The sequence below is a fragment of the Heptranchias perlo genome, chromosome 1 (genome assembly GCF_035084215.1).
Source record: "Heptranchias perlo isolate sHepPer1 chromosome 1, sHepPer1.hap1, whole genome shotgun sequence".
Lineage (NCBI taxonomy): Eukaryota > Metazoa > Chordata > Chondrichthyes > Hexanchiformes > Hexanchidae > Heptranchias > Heptranchias perlo.
The window spans coordinates 181,349,611-181,365,140 of NC_090325.1; the positions used below are offsets into that span (position 1 = coordinate 181,349,611).

Consider the following 15,530-nt stretch of genomic DNA (forward strand, 5'->3'; position numbering starts at 1 on the left):
TTATTTCACTGATTTCCTCTGATAACTTATTTCACAAGTCTATTACCCTTTTTGTTAAAAAAAAGTTCTGTATGATTTCCCATCTTACTGATAACTTGCTAATTTTTTTTTAAACTTGTGCATCCTTGCATTTGAACTGTTCGCCATAGTGAGCAATTTGCTTGAATTGAATTTGTCCGTTAACTTCATGATCTTGAAAACATTAATTAGGTCCCCTCAAAGCCTCACCTTTTTCAAAAAAACCTAAACCCAATTTCTTTTACCTTAGCTTAACGTTTAGATGTTTGACACTTGGAATCATCTTTGTTGCTCACCTCTGTACCATCTCAAAAGCAATAATATCCTTCCTATGGTTAGGTGACCAGAAATGCATATTCCAGGTGAAATCTATTAATGCTTTGTTCAGCAACAAGACAAACTCTTTTGATTCATTTACCATTCCTCTAATAATGCAACCCACTATCTTATTTGTCTTTTATAGTACAACCAAAGATTAGAGTAATTGTTTCATACATTTTGCCACAATTACCACAAGATCTCTCTTCTTATCTGAACATTTTATGACTGTTCTATTTAACACATGCCCCTTTTTTGATTCTTTGCTTCCATACAAGTTCTTTTCCACCTTTCTGCATAGAACTGCACCTGCTACCTACTGGCCCAGTAGCCTGAAATATGCCAATCCTCCTGAATCTGTTTGCACTGCTTTTCATTATTTACATTGCCTCATAATTTTGTATCCTTTGCAAACTTGAAGAGTTTATCCATGATGTCCTCGTCCAAATCGTTTTCATATATAAATTAAAAATACCAAGTGCCCATTACTGGCTTCCAGAGTTCCCTGCTCATAGCCTCTTGTCAACTTAACAAAGGCCTACAAATGAAATGTATAGTTATATGTTTTAAGGCATTTTAAAAGTATCAGTTAATTTCTATTTTTACACAAAATTATTTGCTGCAAATTGCTCTTAACTATAATCATTCTGGACCTTTCTTTATTATATAATAAATGTCTAAATCAGTGATTGATTACTTGTTCAATTGCATATTAAATCTGACCATGACCATAGACCATGTGAATTAATTCAAAAATATATTGGCTGGGCCACTTATATTGTTTTATTGTAGTCATTGTATTCATTTTGAGCAGTACAAGGATAATTAATTTACTGGAACACACTTACTTTTTAACACTATTTACCAATGTTGCCAAAACTAAGAGGACGTTAATGACTTAGTGCATGTGATTTAACTTAAAGGTTGCCATCACTAAACATCTACTTGCATTTTTTCCTGATGCTAAGCTTACTTGCTTACCCCCATCCACACATGCCTGTAGATCCTAGCCTTGTTAACTGACATTTCTCTTCCCTTCTGTCTTCATTTGGTTTTTGCCAGTTCCTCACCTTGCCCCATCTCCAATTTCTCTGTCCTTCCTGCCTCAATCTCAGTTTCCATTTAAACATCCTGACTCTCACAAAGAGCCACCTTTTGACTTTGCCGTCACACAGTGCCTCGCCATCTTGAAGGTCTTGGTCACCTATCAGGCCATTTCTAATTATTTCTTTATCTCTTTCCCCTTATACATCATCCTGCCCACTTCTTCAATTTCTTCCAGCCTTGGAAAAAACACACCCTAGCTCCCTCACAAGTGGTTTCTCTAAGTCCCTTCCCTCTGGCGTGCAGCCCACATCAAGATTAATCCCTCCATGATCTGCTCCACAACTACCAGGTGGTCTCCCATTCCCACTGTTCTCTTGGTACAATAGACAGCTCCATGAACTCAAGCCCATGGGATATAGACTAAATCACACAAGATATAAAACCACCCTGGCTGCCTGTTATGTATTGTACTTGCGTATTGGTAATTGAACACTAGAGGGCCCCCTAATGGAAGCAATCATACTGCAGCAATTACACTCCAGGATCTTCTCTCGAACAGAAGATTCTAGAGTCTGAAATGAAAGCAGCCATTACATTACCACACCCATTTGAGTATTTATCAGACATAATACTGTCCACTGCAGATCTGGCTTGGTCACCTCAATTGGTACTGCCACTTCTCCATTGTGGCCAAATCCTTCTGTTGTGGTGGGATCGTCCTGGAAGGCAAGGATAACGCCAAATTCCTTTTTCTATGGTGCAAACTGCTTTTCCAAACCTGCTCTGTACCCTCACTTGCTTTGCCACCTCTGCCATTTCCTATCTCACCAATCAACACAATTTTCACCTCCTTCCACAGTTTCTCCCCAATCTCCCCTCAGTAGAATCACCTCCTCCATTAAGTACGCTGCCTGCCTCCTTGCAACCTAACTCCTGACTTCCATTTCTTGCCCGTGCTTACCAACATTGTCAACTTCTCCTTATCTTCTGGCATTGTACCCATCCTTTTAAAAACTGCTGTCATTTACGCCTTCTTTAAAAAAAACTGCTGTCTTTATCTCTAACCTGATCTTTCTCTCCAAAATCCTTGAAAAGTGGCATTGCCATTCAACTACATACTCACCTATCTCACCTGCTCAGATCCTTCCAATCTGGTTTCTGACTCACCCACTTTTATTTCCATAATTTTGATTAAAGTTAAATTTGAAAGGGCTGAATAAAAATATTGTGTTAGACAAATACAAGGCCTATTATTATTGCATGGTGTGATACTAAGCCATACAGATCAAAGTTTCAGGCATGGCGTGTTGAGTTATCTAATCTCAACTCTGGCAGCGAGTACAGTACCTCTATTGCCCTTAGAATAGGGAGAGGAAAGATCATGCAGGTTCCCACTCCTGATCACGATCAAGCCACCAACTGGAAAGTACATCTGTGTGGGCACAGGTGCGGAAAGGATTGGGTTCCATTGTGACACTCTCCATGATCAAACAGGTTGTCAACGTTTACTGTCAAAACTTGCACGTAAAGAATGGTCGCTTGGGTGGGGTACTGGAGGCCTGCCAGCTTCTGGGGGAGCTGTGCTCCAGCATGAGTTGGCACCTTCAGGGGCGGAGGGGAGAAAGAGAGGAGATGTAATTAGTCACATTCAGATAAAAGGACAAATCTTACAAAGTCATTCTCCTAACTGGATGTTTCCCTCTGGGGAATGCATATTGGAAATTTGGGTGCAGAGGACAATAGGCCCTGCCGAATTTTCCATCCAGCTGTGGACGAGCTGACCTCTGCCCAAATTCCAGTTATGTGCCCTCAGCAGGTGAAGCACCAGCCCAGTCATGCAAATTTGGATATTTACCCTTAAAACCTCTATTTTAAAATGGCATCGTTTAAGTCTAGGTTAAGGTTATTTCAATGTATCAAACAATTTTTACAATAAATGTGTCACAAGTTTGAACCTGGCTCGGTTAACTAGTTGCTTGATGTCCTCTGTTTCTAAATATATTTTCTTTTTCTGAAAGACAGATATCAATTCTTTTCAAGTCTACATGGCATATAAGGACATGTTCCAGATGACCGACAGTGAGGTAAAGTAGAAGATGAGTTTCTTTATTTGAAGATTTTTAAAATCCAGGTTATCCCATTGAGACCCTGAGGGAAATGGACAGTTAGAGGGAACATTGGGCAGCACATCAGAGCTACCATTATCTCATGCGATTGTGGATTAAAACCTCATTGAGTGGTGTTAGGTTGGAGTATTGTGTTTTAGTGTCTGGGAAATTGGATTTGAATATAGTCTGAACTGACAGGATGAAAGTCTTGTGACTACAGGGTAGATCTACCAATGCTCCAGTACTTTGCAAAATTATACTTCTCCCCCCCCCCCCCCGCCCTTGTTTTGTATTCCTGTACATGTCCTAGAATCGCTCGTACAGCTACATCCGATTAGCCATATTGCCCACCTTACCCATCATGCTTCTGTTTTACCTCTTGGATTACCAGTTAGTGACAAATGTTGCCATTGCTTTCTCTCCCTTTAGAGTGAAAAAAGGCTAGGGATGTTGTCCCTGTGTCAATAGCTTGAGTAAAAAGAAAGCATTAAGACTGAGACCCTGCTGTAGTTGATGGAGCCCTTTAATTTTTTTTTGTGTTTACAGCTTTATGAGGCTTTTACTTTCCTAAAGGATCTTGGTGCTGTAATCCTACTTCATGCAGAAAATGGTGACTTGATTGCAGAGGTGAGTGGCTTTTTTTGAATGAACTTACTTATGGATGGCACCTGGCCCGCTTGAGTTTATTCCCTAGCAGTCAAGTGGGACAGACAGCTGACCTTCGCAGCCATCACTGATTGTTAACTCCATTACCAATTCATTGTATTTACCTTAAACATCAGCAGCAAAAATCCTCAAGGTGGATAATCCAATGGTGGGGGGGTGCATCCCAGTGTAATTGCCGAAGCTCACGGGGTCGGGGGTGTCCCTTTAATTAAATGCCAATGGCGGAGGTCTGTGCTACAAGGGTCATATCTAGGGGCACATCTAGGCCAGACATTGCAGCGCAAGTTGCCAGTCCGGGTTTGATGGGGAGAGTGCTGCCCCCCCACTCTGAAAAAGTGGTCCCACAGCTCTCTTTATAAGAGGGCAACATTTAAATAATTTTAAAAAAAACTTTCCACTGTTTCTTCAGGATCCAGGTCACAATACTGCCAGCGTCCCTGCATGGGTCCAATACTCCTGTTTGGTGGCCTTGTACACCTGGTCTCAGCAAGCATACTGCTTCTGATGATATTTTGGGTCCCTGTGAGGCCAGGGGCATGGGAACTCCTGACTTTGGGAGTCCCCCAACCCCATTCTACATCACTGGCATTGTAAGAGATGAGTGCCCCTTACAGAATACCCAGCGTAAAGCTGGACTCCTCGTATCCGGGCCCTCATCTAATTTCCAGCCTGGAGTTACAGTGGGAGTGTGCCGGAGAAACTGGGATTTATTGGTGCTAATAAATACTAGGAATGAGACTAGATTTCTTGGTTGTTTTTATTGTCAAGATACTTTGTGCTATCACTTCATTGAGGAAGGGAGTGTTCTACATTACAAGCCTTTACTTCTATCAGTACAGCAGAACCAGTTGAGTGTAATCACCCTTGGGAGCTCCTAATGTCTGGTCACTAAATGACTAATAACAGATGCTGAAGTGACAATACTGGAGAGCAAGAAACAAAAAAAAATCTTTACATTCAGTTATCACCATGGTCGAAATTTAAAGAAAATAAGACAGAAACAAAAAAATGATATTTTAAAAGATTTGATTTAAGTACTGTTGTCATTTTAAATACAGGTAAAAATATAATTTTACTTTTCAGTATATATAGTACAAGTGTAAAACTTCAAGGAGCATTGTGTTCACGAAAAGTGTTTGGCAAATTTTTCTTTTGTCTTAACAGAAAGAGCCAGAACTTGATGATAAGATTACGATGACATCAAAAGCAAATGACCCAGTTTTGACTTGATATATAAAACTGCGTTAAAACAGAAAATGCTGGAAACACTCAGCAGGTCAGGCAGCATCTGTGGAGAGAAACATAGGGTTAACGTTTCAGGTCGATGGAAAAAAACAAGGAAGAACAGAGTGACGTTTGGATTTTCCACAGACCTACCAGATCATCATTACCCCAAAATTACCTCAATAGTCACTCACCCCCACATCCAACTCCCTGCCTCCCCAGTTGACACTCTACCCACTCCAGACCCAGATCTCTGGGACACTGCACCCATCCAACTCCCCACCCTTTCAGAGACAGTGAAGCAGATTTTCCTGTTCCTATACATGGGTGTATTGGACTGCCTGGGTGCAGTGACTAGAGGAAGATTGGGCAGGGACGAGCACATGCCTATAAGTGAGCCCACCCGATTTTTCCATTCATTTAACTTAACTAAATTAATGCTGTCAGTCTCCTTCCTCCTCCACCCCAAAGCATTGTTCTCTGCTCCTCTTCCCCTCCCAAAGCATCGCTCCCAGTTTCTGCCCCATTTCCTTGCTCCTACATATTTTTTCCTCTTCCTTCCATTGCCATCCATTTACCTTTCGCTTCATTGTCTGCGATTTTTTTCCCTCTCCCCTTCTCTGCGTTCCAGTCCAGTTCCAGATTTGAGGTTAGGATCAGATCAGCCATGATCTTATTGAATGGCGGAGCAGGCTCGAGGGGCCGATTGGCCTACTCCTGCTCCTATTTCTTATGTTCTTATGTCTCTCATAGCCATGCATTGGTCCCCCACTTTCATTTCTATCCACTTCTATATCTCCCTCTCTGCCATTTATTTCCCCCTTCTGCCATGCATTAGGACCCCTTCTCTTGCCATGAATTCTGCCCCTCTCTTGCTCTTGCATGTATTCTGCCCCTAACCTCCCTTTGCATTCATGTTTCTTTTATTATGCAGCAATCCAGATGCCTACATTATTTGAAGGCCCCGAGAGAATGAATGGATGACTGCTGGGAGATCAGGTCTACCCCTTGCAGCCATAGTTCATGACTCTTAAGGATGTGGAAAAGGTCTTGTGATCCTGTATTCACTCCAATCTGAAGGCAGGACTAGTATGATCATCTCTGTACATATAGCAGAGATATGTCATGAGATGCCACCCTCGTCAGATCATTTCTCCTCCTCTCCTGCCACCTCCACTTGTTCCTCCTCACTTGCGAATTTGAATGTACCTTTGTCAAACTTACATTCTGCAGGGCGCTAGTATCTGTGCTGGTGCTTGGAGCAGATGGAGTGTGAGACACAAACTGCTGTGAGGTGCTAGGGTCCATGATGCCACTTCCCCTGCTCTCCTCATCTTGGGAAGAACTTAAAGGAAATGTAAAGGAATAAGGTGCACAATGCTTCCCCCAGACAATGGCTTCAAAGACAGTTGAGATCCTAAGGCCTTTTCTGTGTCATACAACTGCTTTGTGACTGCTACCAGCACTGTGAAGTGCTGCGTGCATGGTATTATTGTCTCTCACTGTAATCGTGCTGTTGTTGAATAAAGGAGCAAATGCTCTTTGCATGTCTTGGAGGTTATCTCCCTGAGGATGCAACGCATGAAAATTGGATCCATGCTTTGTATGAAGGAAGAATACACATATATACAAAGAGGTCTACTTGGCACTTCTGATGGTGCTGCACTTCTTCCTCGTTTATTCCCACATATACCAGACCTGAGAGACTTCATTCAGCTGGTCCGCCAACTCCATCCTTGCCGCTTGCACCTGGGATTTAACAGGTGTGTGCTCTTTGGCACCAAATCGGGCCACCCCACTCCTTCACTGCATTTCCTGCAGCAGCACCTTCAATGATTTGTTACTGAAGGACAGAGGTTTGGTGTTGCCCTCTCAGCGCACACAATGCTGCCAACTCTGTTTCTCCCTTGAGCCTCCAGCTGAACAGTTGCAGGTAAATTCCCCTCAAGGGCAAACAGTAGCCCTTTAAGAGCTGTTGGTTTGTTCAGTTTTGCGACTTGCAGCCAACTGGGACGCACTCCCTGCATGTGTTTTCCATGTACGGGGAACCAGTTCAACTGAAGGGAAGGGGCTTGCCTCACAATGAGGCCAGCCCTCCCTGGCTTGGGTATGCCTACGCCACAGGTGAGTACAGCCCCAATTTTGCTGGGCCTGCAAAATTGGGGCTGACATGTCTAGGCTGACAGGTTCCACAAGTATTTTGCTGACGTCTTTATTATGGGGTGAGTTGGGTTGTGCCATCTACATCTCTGTGCTAACAGTGAAAATTATGCTAGCTGGCATGATATAGAAGACCACTACCTTCCTGGTAACAAGTTGAGGGCTAGGTCAGCAGGGAATAGAGAGACCAATTGTGGCTCTTCTAGCCTCTAAGTCCTCTGTCCAAAAGGATTTGGAGGTAGGGCCACAACAGAATGTGCACAATTAATGTGCCCTTTGTGTTCAGCTTCTTCAGCATTCAACAATTAGGCTTTAACTAATATCATTCATTTCCCCACCACAATGGCAATTCAGGGAAATTACAGCTTTCCAACTACTTCAAAGAGCAGAAAGTTTCTTAAAATTGAATAGGTCTGTTTGAAAACCTTGGTGCATCATCACCATAAGGGTAATGGAATTTTTTAGCTGTTTTTTTAACCCACACTGTGTCACACAACATTTTATTTAGGAATAGTAGTTTTTAGTTTCAGCAGAATGGCTCCTTCAAAAAGTTGACTTTTAACTAACTAAATAATGTAATAAGTGTCTTTATTTTTAGGAGCAAAAACGGATCTTGGAAATGGGAATAACAGGACCTGAAGGTCATGCATTGAGCCGGCCTGAAGAGGTAATGTCTTCATTTTCTCTGCCTTCTAGACATGTATGCACATATGCCCGTATACAGGTACTGACCAAGTTTAGATGAGGTTTCCTCACTTTATTCCCTTGCCAGCTGCCCCTCACCACATAATCTCCTGCAGCAGAGAGGGTGGGTTGGTCTCCACTGCACTCTCCTTCATCACAACTACTATCCATGATTGGCAGGGAGGCTCGAAGTGAGGCAAATGCGAATGTGATGGAATGCTTTTGATGCTACTTTGACATCTTTGGAATAAAAGTAGCTTGTATCTGCGAGATAGTTAGGGAGTAATGATCTGAAAGAAAAGGCACAATTCACCATTATGTGTGATGTGGTCAAACAGACAATGACTCCAGTTGTGGGAGGGGGAAGGGAATCTTTGAAAAGGAGCTTTTATTGCAGGTCTATATAGCCATCATAAGGTAGGGTATCAGATATGCTTCCATATTTGGTGCACTTATGTTTTAAGTGAGCAACCAGTTATCATTTCTGTTTAATATATAGATGAACACTGCCCACAGTATAAAATGATAGTCATACATCACTAGTGGGTAGATGTACCATCCAATATGGTACAGAGCTACACAGACCAGGGAAGGTCTGAAGGTTGATTCTTTGTCTGTGCTGAATTAGTGGGGCCACCTGTAAGGATGCTACATTTGGCATTATTGTCCCTGGGCTGTGGAGGGGAACAATCAGCTGAGGTTCCCGCTACTTTGGGACAAATTTAATTCACTCGCCATTAAGATTAATTTAGTCAGAATTCACACTGAAATAGTTGGTAAGAATTTCTGGTGTACAATTTCCTGTTTGCTTTTAACTGCAACGAAATAATTTTCTGAAATGTAGAGACCATTGTTAGTTTGAGCAATGTATTTTGGACTAGAGCTTGAAACACAGATGAATTACAGAGTGCATAATCGTCCCCACAGTACTAAAGATTCGAAAGCTGCCAGAGCAAATATCAGAGTGTGTGCAGATGGAAGTATATGAGTCACACATACTCATTTCATCATAAATGTGATGGCCAAGCAATGGGAGCTACATGTGATGCTGATGTTAGACTTATATATCTGGCACAAGTGAGACGCATAGTAACACTGCCTCCCTCACATTGACCGGTCTGCACATAAACTTGGAGTGCTACAGTGCACGTCCGTATTGTCACTGCTGCTGTCTGCGGACTCCAAATGGAATTTAGAGTTTTGAAGGAGATTGAAACACCCAGGATGTGCATCAAGTAAACCTATCTACTACCTGGTGTGACTCTACCAGCTTGAGGAGTTAACTGTTCACAGGTAGAAATATGTGTTGCGTCGTGACACTCGATGGATTCTGATGCATCGTGTCATCTCCCACTCTTAGACTGGAAGCAACACATTTCGCAGGATTATAAGTGGGAAAAACAGGTGGGTTGGAGGCAGGGGGGCCTTGAAAATTGCAACAATTTCAGACCCGGCCCCAATCCGCCCATTTCCGGTTTTCACCAGGGCGGGACGAGGGGCAGGCAATCAACCCGCTGTTGGTCACTAAAACCTTTCAAGGAGGCTGCAGGCCTCCACTTCTTCAGGTTTTGTGATTTTAGCCTCTGGGGGCCGGGATTCTCGGGCCACCTTCTTCACGCTGCATGAGAGGAGGCGAGAGTGCCTTAAACTGAGGGTCAGTGCCTTTATAGCACAGCTTGTGGGCCCGGAGGAGCAGGAGTGCTTCCCCCAGGCCCAAAAAGCCTACCTGCAGTGACCACACCACCCCCCCACGGTTGCTGACGCCCCCCCCCCCCCCACTACGATCACCAATGCCCCCCTCAACGATCGTGACCCCCCACCCCTACGATCACCACCCCCGCGAAGTGCGAGCTGATATTGGTATGGTCAGGTCAACGGGGCATCTGGGCCTTGGTGACAATAGGACCAACAGTCTATCGCCTTAACCAATGAGATTTAAGGATAGAGAAAGAAACCGAGGAACGGCAGAGAAGGAAATAGGGTGAATTAGAGTCAAATTAGGTACAGAAAGAGAAATAAAGAGAGGGAAAGATTGGATTAAGAGAGAGAGGGAAAAAAAGAGACAGAAAGGAAAAGTAAGAAAAAATTAAAACATTTTAAATTTTAAAAACCTCTAAGAACAATTTACTACCTGCAGGAATGAGACTCCACGATTTTAATTGTTCCCTTTCTGCGCCAGAGAGGTTGAGTGGCATTGCAGGAATATAAATCTCGTCATTAAAAGGGTCCTTACGCCGTTAAATACCAGCCCTAACTTTCTGTGGCGAGTTTAATTCATTTTAACATCGCAAATGCAGCAATTTCTTGAAACTCATGGGGAGGTAGAGGGCGAGCTCCCATTTTTGCAAGGCTAACGGCAGAGCAGCGCAAATTGTCCAGCAATTTGTGGCGAGGAAGAAATACCCCATGAGTTGGGGTATCTCTTCCTCGCCACAAATTGCTGGATTATTTACACACTAATAGCAGCATGTGCATTAAACTCGCCATTATTTTGCCAGCAAATTCTGGCCATCTAGAGCAGGTTAGCAGTGAGTATGGTGGAATTGAACTGAAGGAAGTTGCATTGGTTCCTGTTATGATTTTCACACAGAATTTGTACTGCTAAGGATGTAAATTCAATGTGAATATTATAGTATAATAAGCTCATAAGAATATTGTTTAACCTAGATGATTGAGCTTTTTGATGCTGCTACTTTTAGGTTTTGTTTATGTGTAAAATTAAAGTAGACTTATTAAGAATTCAAGTTCTCCTCAGCTTCTGACTACAATTACCAAAAGTTAAGGAAAAAATATTACATAGCGCTGAAGTCAACCAAACTTATCGGGCCAAATTTTGCTCTTGCCCTTGCACGTTTAGGTTTTTACATTTTTTGCGTGGCAAGTTGCTGAAAGTACGAGCTGGTAACCTTGCAGTGAGGGCAACAGGGCAAACACCTGGGTATCTCCTTAATCAGATTGAAGGATTGTGAAATTAACAGCTCAAGGACTGATAAGGAAGTGTAAATGAGCGTGGGTGAATTCGATGTCAAATCAGGTACAGAAAGAGAAATAAAGCGAGGGAATAAAGATCGGATTAAGAGAAAAAAGAGCCAGGAAAAGAAAAAAAAATCTTCATTTTAAATTAGACATTTTTAAAATCTCCAACAACAATTAAAATCTGAAGGAATGAGACTCCACACTTGTAATAGTTAATTTTCAGTACCAGAGAGTTTGATTGGCAGTAATTAACACTTTTCACGTTATTAAAGGGTACTTAAATTGGAATGGACAAGACTTAACTTTCTGTGGTGAGTTTATCTACCGCACAAATACAGCAACTACACACCGTTCAATGCATTTTAATGGTGAGACAGACAGCGAGATGCTGTTTTCCACTTGTGGATATTTGAATTTAACCGTGCACCTGACCCCCGCCTGACGTTGCTGTACCATTTGCGCATAAATAACAGTGAGCATCATTAGCCTTACTATTATTTTGACAGGAAAATCTGGGCCATCATGTTTAATTAGTGCACCAATTATAAGTGCGAATTCTGGCTGATTTTCTTTTCCCTTCCTTAGCCTGGGATAGTTGACACTAACTGTTGTGACCTTGCCACTGCCCCAGCTGGGATCAGCTAACTTAGCACAGTCCCAGGCATTGAATCTGGAACACCTCTGATCTGTACAGCTCAATATCACAGCAGACAGTCCACCACCAAAACACTGGGCTTCCTAATTTTAATTGACAATAATAATTACGGCTGTGACAGCACCACAGAAAATAGACTGATGCACATGAGTAAACATTAGCTACTGCATAGTTACACTAGAAAAAGCTTTATGCTGTAAATGAACTTGACACCAGGTTTCTACGTGCATGTTGGTTGTAACCTGATGCTGTGTTGTATTTTTATGTCTGAAGCAGACAGGTCTCGGGTAGCTGGCCTGTAATTAGAAACTACAATGTCTGGGTATTGTTTCATATCAGCGGTGTCCAATCTTTTGTCTCGTGGGTATATAGGTTTATACCATTGTGCCTTGGGAACCACATTTAAACTTTAGATTAATGTCCCCACTAATTTATCCCCAAAGCCTTTCACCATCAACAAGGCACAAGTCAGGCGTGTAATGGAATACTCTCCACTTGCTTGGATGAGTGCAGCTCCAACAACACTCAAGAAGCTCGACACCATCCAAGATAAAGTAGCCCGCTTGATTGGCACCCCATCCACCAACCTAAACATTCACTCCCTTCACCACCGGCGCACTGTGGCTGCAGTGTGTACCATCCACAGGATGCACTGCAGCAACTCGCCAAGGCTTCTTCGACAGCACCTCCCAAACCCGCGACCTCTACCACCTAGAAGGACAAGGGCAGCAGGCACATGGGAACAACACCACCTGCACGTTCCCCTCCAAGTCACACACCATCCCGACTTGGAAATATATCGGCGTTCCTTCATCGTCGCTGGGTCAAAATCCTGGAACTCCCTTCCTAACAGCACTGCGGGAGAACCTTCACCACACGGACTGCAGCGGTTCAAGAAGGCGGCTCACCACCACCTTCTCAAGGGCAATTAGGGATGGGCAATAAATGCCAGCCTCCCCAGCGACACCCACATCCCATGAACGAATAAAAAAAAAAGGATATCAGATTTTAGGACTTATCCAGTAATGACACAACAATGCTTAAAAAAAAAACAGCCCTCTCCAAACTACCAGATAACAAAATTCAAACAGGACAGACCAGAAGGTCTAAGCACAAAATAGGAATTAGCAGCCTGGGGTTTTAAGGGCCAGAGCTCCGGGACCACAGGTTGGACACCCCTTATTTAAGCTCACACTCGGTGAGAGATCGTACAGTGCAAATGAGTCTACTAATGCCCGTACAGAGTACTAATTCATTCTGTCTGAGGACCAAGATATTTTTGGTGGAATATTTAATGTTTTGAGTGTATTGACGTCAAAACATGCTGACATTTTGTTACAGTGACAGCACCTGAATGCTTCACACCTTAGTAGGTGGAAGAACATAGGTGACGGGAGAACTTGGTGCTGCCTGATACAAGCTAATGCACAATGTTAAACTTAGCTTGCAATAACAAGTAAATGTAGAAGAATGGTAACTTTTTTTTAAAGAGTGGTTAAGTCACCTTTAGTCTGTGCATTTGCCTCATAAATACTGCTGTTTTTTTAGTCTGTGCATTTGCCCCATAATTGCTGGTGTGTTTTTTTTTAAGCTGGAGGCTGAGGCCGTTTACCGTGCTATCACTATCGCCAGTCGGATCAACTGTCCCTTGTACATCACCAAGGTGATGAGTAAAAGTGCAGCGGATGTGATTGCCCAAGCCAGGAAAAAAGGTAAAAGATGCACATCTTCCAAATCCTGTCTTCAGAGAATTCGGATCACCTTCGTTGCAATATTTCATCTGTTGCGTTCCAGCAGAAGACTAAAATCACACTGAGGCTACTTAATTTTGTTTTTTAAAAACTTGTATATTAATCTCACTTCACTACTTTGGGAAACCAGCGGGTAGCATCCGGCCGCCATTTTAACCCCCTGCCCACTCCATTTCTGCCGGGCGGGCAGTGTTAACATTGGGGCCTATGTTTCTTTTCGTATCAGAATAACAATACTGCAGCTGAGGATATTCATGTCCCCTGAACAAGAATGGAAGTAAACATTCTTAACATTAGTAGAGACACAGGAGCCTATTTTTGTGTTGACACTATCCTTATTAACAGATGGCAGTACTCAGTACGTGTTCAGTGTGGCATTTCACACTAGCCGTTCAATGGTTTGTCAGTTCTGTTCACATTTTGAAGTTAATTTGGGCAGACAGGCAGGAATGGATAAGTTTGGGGTTGCCCTTATCCAGCAGTATGTGTGTGTGTAAAAAATCTCTGGATTTTGTCCTCAGTGGGCCAGCAGTCCAGATACGCCAAAGTATAAAACAAACTGCAATAGGGTACCAAGAATCCCCAATCCATATCTAGGAAGACAAAATTCTCAGTACAATTTTCTGGGAAGGGAGGGATGGATGATTCTGAATGGATTCTGTTTCTTCGTTCCGATTTCTCTCCCACTTTCCGAAGATGCTGGGATGTGACTCTGCTCTTTGGTACCTCGCCCATGTGACCATTTTTCTTGTGTGAGTCTAGATAGTGATTGTCGGCGGACTGTATGGCAGCATTGAGCCTTCACACCTAAACCTGGTTTGGTTCTCAATTGGAGTCTGCATTTGCACTTTCTAGTAGGGTTTACAAGATGGTGATTAGGAACAAGAATTCTTGCTGATTGTCATCCTCCTTAGCTCCGGAGCATTCAGGCCAATTATAGTGTTGGTATTTGGCATCCTGACTCAGATCAGCTCACCCTGCAGAGACCTCCCTAGTCTTTACAGCTCGGTACTATATCAAGCAGTAAACTTATCCATGGGGGGGTGGGAAGGGAACTTCTGCCTTGATATACTTACCTGTCAAAAATCTATCCATCTCTGTCTTGAAAGCTCTGATTGTCCCAGCATCCACAGCCTTTTGGGGGAGAGTTCCAAATTTCTACCACCCTTTGTGTGAAAAAGTGCTTCATGATTTCGCACCTGAATGGCCTAGCTCTAATTTTAAAATTATGTCCCCTTGTTTTTGATTGCCCCACCAGACAAAATAGTTTCTCCGTATCTACCCTATCAAATCCTTTTCGAATTTTAAACACCTCAATCAGATCTTCCCTCAATCTTCTATACTCAAGGAAATAAAAGCCAAGTTTATGCAACCTGTCCTCATAATTTAACCCTCTAAGCCCCTGTATCATTCTGGTGAATCTGCATTGCACCCCCTCCAAGGCCAATTTATTCTTCCTGAGGTGCGGTGCCCGAAACTGAACGCAGTACTCCAGATGGGGTCTCACCAGAGCTCTATACAACTGAAGCATAACTTCCTCCCCTTTGTATTCCAGCTACCTTGAGATAAAGGCCAACATCCATTAGCCTTTTTGATTGCTTTTTGTACCTGTCTACTGGCTATTAATGACTTGTGTAATTGGACTCCCAAATCTCTTTATTCCTCTACAGTCCCTAGTTGCTCACCATTTAGAAAATACTCTGATTTATCTTTCTTGGGTCCAAAGTGGACCCAGCACTTGCTACACCTTATGTTGTCAGAGCCTATGAAAGAGTAGATTGTACATAGTGTGTAAAAGGAGTGGGCATGATGAGCTGAATGGCCTTTTCTCGTTCCGTACTTTCTTCTGTGCTTATGCTGTTCCTCCTTGTCTTTATGGTCAGCTCAAGAGCACGTTATACACAGTCTTGGGAATAGATCACT

The 15,530-nt window shown here is 42.9% G+C and overlaps 1 protein-coding gene across 2 annotated transcripts in view; it reads left to right on the plus strand.

Annotated features, from left to right (window-relative positions):
* Positions 1 to 15,530, plus strand: part of LOC137328465 (dihydropyrimidinase-related protein 1-like) — a 48,598-nt gene that overhangs the window by 22,781 nt on the left and 10,287 nt on the right. For both annotated transcript variants that reach the window (XM_067994340.1, XM_067994339.1), the window contains exons 5-8: positions 3,406 to 3,467; positions 4,038 to 4,118; positions 8,140 to 8,208; positions 13,448 to 13,568. In XM_067994340.1, coding sequence (XP_067850441.1) covers positions 3,406 to 3,467; positions 4,038 to 4,118; positions 8,140 to 8,208; positions 13,448 to 13,568 — 333 coding nt within the window. The remainder of the gene's footprint in view (positions 1 to 3,405; positions 3,468 to 4,037; positions 4,119 to 8,139; positions 8,209 to 13,447; positions 13,569 to 15,530) is intronic.